Source organism: Nilaparvata lugens, chromosome 14 (genome assembly GCF_014356525.2).
Source record: "Nilaparvata lugens isolate BPH chromosome 14, ASM1435652v1, whole genome shotgun sequence".
NCBI lineage: Eukaryota > Metazoa > Arthropoda > Insecta > Hemiptera > Delphacidae > Nilaparvata > Nilaparvata lugens.
The window spans coordinates 21,389,437-21,394,270 of NC_052517.1; the positions used below are offsets into that span (position 1 = coordinate 21,389,437).

General features: G+C 36.6%; 1 protein-coding gene across 1 annotated transcript in view; it reads right to left on the bottom strand.

Moving 5' to 3' along the window:
- LOC111054674 (transmembrane protein 47) overlaps positions 1-4,295 on the bottom strand; it is a gene marked incomplete in the record, with an annotated part of 13,206 nt that extends 8,911 nt beyond the window's left edge. The window contains 1 exon segment of the mRNA XM_039441073.1: positions 2,467-4,295. Within this exon segment, the coding sequence (XP_039297007.1) occupies positions 2,467-2,496 (30 nt within the window).
- Between the last annotated feature and the right edge of the window lie 539 nt (positions 4,296-4,834).

Below are 4,834 nucleotides of genomic sequence, written 5' to 3' on the forward strand. Positions count from 1 at the left end.
TTATTGAACTGTATATATGATATGAAAAAGCAATTTGTAATAATAACTATAGATAATTATTATATTGTTATGCATCTACATAAATTGGCGGAGCTTTGGACATATCAATGTCCATTCTTTGGAAACAATATTCAATATATCCTTCCCACTAACTCTACCAGAGAGAGAGATAGACATAGAGAGAGAGAAGAGAAAGCCTGGGAGAAAAAGAGAGACCGCACAAGCAAGAGAAAAGAGAGCAGTTGTAGGTGAATCAAATGCACCTTGCTCCCCTCCTCGCACCAAATACCTCATTGATCGCGTCCGCCTCCTCACTCCTCAACCACCACCTCCTCCACCTCATCCTCCTTCTCACCTCTTCTCTATCAACCTCCACCACCTTATCGCGTTCATCCTACTACTTCTTCCCTTCCTTCTTCCAGCAATCTGTTGTACTTGTTGTACAACATAAAAAGAGCACCCTGCCACCACTACTACTACACTCATCCCTGTATCCTTCTTTCCAATTTTCCTCCTCCTCATTCTTCTTCTTCTTCTTCTTCTTCTTCTTCTCCATCTTCTTCTTCTTCTCCATCTTCTTCTTCTTCTTCTTCTTCTACTTCTTCTTCTTCTTCTTCTTCTTCTACTTCTTCTTCTTCTTGTTCTTCTTCTTCTTCTCCCTCCAACAATCTGTCCTCTAGGCGCTACACCCTGAAAACACCCCAAAAAAGGTTTCTAACCTACAAACTTCAGATAAGAGCTTATCGTTGCACCGCGCATTGCTTTTCCTCTCTTTCTCTGACACTCTCAGCCTCTCTCACTTCCTCTCTTGCTGCAGTGCTATGAATTTGGGACTGTTATCTTATGGGTTCCTTCTTCTTCTTATTCTACTACTACTTCTTCTCTTCTTCTTCTTCCTCTTCCTCTTCGTTTGGTAGAGAGTTAGTGGGGAGGATATTTTTAATATTCTTTCCGAAGAATGGACATTGATATGTCCAAAGCTCCGCCAATTTATGTAGATGTATAACAATATAACTATCTATAGTTATTATATTACAAATTACTTTTCATATCATTATACAGTTCAATATTTATTTTCTTAGTCTATATTATGTAAATTCTTCTATAATGTTGCTGTATTGTAAGCTATTGTATATAAGTGTATAAGCCAGTATATATTGTAATCTACATAAATAAAGTACTCAATCTCATACTACCAATCTACCATACTACTCAATCAATCAATCAATCAATCTTCTCCTCTTTTACTCACTATCATCTTCATCTTCGAACAGCCACTCCAATACTGAATCCTGTTGTTGGGAGTCAAAGAGTGTCTCGATTACTGAGTCTTAAATAGTGTTTCGTCTCCGATTACTGTCAACTACTGTCTATTATTAGTGTGTTGTTGGGAGTGTAAGAGTGTAAGAAGGGCACAGTATGAGAGACTACCAGCGTCACATAGCTTCACCAAAAACAACTACTAGGACTATCGGCTTCAGTTAACACTCACATTTGCAACATAGACACCCTATACACTGTCTATTATTAGTGTGTTGTTGGGAGTGTAAGAGTGTAAGAAGGGCACAGTATGAGAGACTACCAGCGTCACATAGCTTCACCAAAAACAACTACTAGGACTATCGGCTTCAGTTAACACTCACATTTGCAACATAGACACCCTATACACTGTCTATTATTAGTGTGTTGTTGGGAGTGTGAGAGTGTAAGAAGGGCACAGTATGAGAGACTACCAGCGTCACATAGCTTCACAAAAAACAACTACTAGGACTATCGGCTTCAGTTAACACTCACATTTGCTACATAACGGTCCTCTACCATGGTATATCACCAAACTTGATACAGTATCAACACAATATGATACAGTATCGACACAATATAATACATTATTACCACATATGATAGAGTATTATATCAACTTGATACAGTGTCAACACAATATGATACAGTATCAACCGACTATAATACAGTATCAAACACTTGAATTGGAAGTAAATAAGAGCCCGGGCGCCTCATCAAGTATCTACTCAACTTGCGGTAGTTTTAAAGGACAAAACATTTAAAATCAGAAACATCTATTAGAATAAAAATTCATGAGAGTTGATAAACTTATAATATTATTAACTAGCAAGTAGCCGGGGCTCCAAACGGGTCATATCAAAAACTTGACAAACTGAAAACTCGACCTAAAGAAATCTTCCAGAATTTTAAAAATATACCTCAACACAATAGACCTCTGCTTTGTTGAATGATAGACAAGGATAGCAACACCAATGTTAATGGAATACTGCCATTTTAACGTGGACCTCACTATAGAACAAGAGCAACCACAACATGATACAGTATCATTTCAACTTGATACCCCGTAATTGGATACAAAACTTCCAAACTGTGAATGAAATCTGAAAACCAAGGGATATCTTCTTAAGCTACCTTTTCTCTATGGTGAATTAGTTTAGTTCGTACCTGAGCAATAGGATTGCGTATCTCTGGCATCTCGCCTTCCTCGGGCGCCTCGACGCGGGTTGCCGTCACTGCCGCCAAAGATGACGCCCCACCCACAGAGGCACCCGGGCGCTGATGCGACAAGTCCCTCCTTGCTAGCTCAATTTTGACAACCGCCTGTTGCCCCGGTCAACACGACACTTCAGCAAATCACCCCGACACTTCCCTTTGTCAAAAGTCACTCAGAACACTCCAGCAGAACACTCTTTCCCTAAATCTTCCCAAAACTGTCCCAAAATCAACTGTCAAATGGCAATCAAATGAACCCTAGAACTTCCCTAGACTATTCTGTGCCAAAACCCTTGTAAAATAGTACTTAAATGTACCCTAAAACTTCACTGTGTCAATCTCAGTTCACTAAAAACTTTCTAGGCTATTCTGCCTGTCATATGGCTCTCAAAACTTGACCAAAAATGCTTGAACACTACCCAAGAAGTGACAGTTATCCCAATTTGTCAATTGCTATACTCAATACTCCTGAATTTTCAACACTGTCACTTTGTCAATTGCTGTACTCCCAAAATTTCTTATAACACCACTGACAATATCTGCCCTGAACTGTTGACAACCCTTGACTGCAACTCAAATCACTTGTGGAACATCCAAAAAATTGAGATTATTGAAGTTTGCAGACAAACAACAGTAGTTTACATTTGATACGATGCGATTCTGTAGTTAAGTTTCCTTGATTTGAGAAGGTCTCTTCAGATGTAGCAAGAGCTTTTGATAAACTGTCCAATACCCAGTATTTTAGCACTGATCCTCATATAGATAACCTCTGCAGAGCATCACATTTGTAGATCTTACCGCAGCATTTGAAAAGTTTATCTGATCTTGGTAAAGCTTTCAGCTTTCAATAAACTGTTTATCGAAAACTCCTAGAATAGTACCTTGTAGAACACCAATTTACTAGAACATCGATGCTTGTAATTCTACCAAAATATTTGGTAGCTTTCTTAGATCTTGCTCAAGTTTTTGATGATTTTTTTTGTCAATGAACATTCATTTTACAACTGGTCCTAAAGTAGTACCTTGAATAACCCCACTTGAAAACTGTCTCTGTATAAGACTCCTCTCACAAGTTTCTGTCAAATGTTGGACATTCTCCTAATGCAGTAGACAAAAATAGTTTAGTTTGGTTCACTTCAAGACAAGTTGTTAACAGTTTTTGACTTGATTCTGCACGTTTTTTGGACTTTGAACAGGCAAGCACTAAACAACTAAGCCCTTCGTCAAGTGGTAACCATACTGACACAGTTCATTACAATGCAACAACAATATACTGTCCACAAGAAAATCAGTCACAAACTCCCAAACTAAAACCCAGTCTTTGTAAAAAGTTTTTGATTTTCGTTGATCTCACAGAAGCCTTTGACAGTGGACACCATTCGTCAAATAACACTCATTTTGGAAATGTATCTGATACTGTTCCCTGTGGGACACCACAACCACAATGTCTCACAAGAAATATGTCAAGTTCCAAGCAAAATTCAGTCACAACTCGTAGTATCGTTTAAATTCCCAACACAGATATTTCCAATTTTATGCATTTACACGTTTATTTTCGTAGAGAAAACACTTTTCATCAAGTTCCGACCAAAATTCAGTCACAAATCGTAGTTTTGTCCAAAATTCTTACACAGATATTCCCAATTTTATGCAAGTGAAAGTTTATTTTCGTAGAGAAGATAAAATTTTCGACGACTTTGTCTTATTCTCTTCAAGATGATTGTTGAATTGGTTAGTTGATTGTTCGTTGATGATAGTTGAATAGTTAGTTGGAAAAGAATCTCTTGTCCAAGTCTTCACCAATTGATTTCTATTTGTACACTTTCAATAGTTTTCTACGACTTACAATACTTTTTGACAACTTCCACTCAAATATTTTATACTTGACAATAATTTTTTCATAAAATTTGCTTCAAATTTAATCAGGAACACAAATATTTCATACTTTTCAAGAAATCTGTTTTGAATTCACTGAACTGATGTTTCTACAGATGGAAATTACTGAGATATTGCAATAAATTTGCAAAAAATCAATAATTTGGATTTTTGTTTAATAATAATAATAATGAACTGATATTTATTATACTACACTTTAGCACCTTTTCTAGTTAGACTATTACTACTAATAACTCAATGTAAAATTTACAATAGATGGGCAACAAAAATATGAATGGAACTTCAAGTTAGCACCAATAATGGGTTACAGTCATGAGCAGTTTAGGATCAAATTTTGCAATTTAAATCAATTTAAATCTTCAATTCAACCAAGTATTTCACTACAAATTGATTGAGCTTCAAAAACAAATAATTAACAATTAAC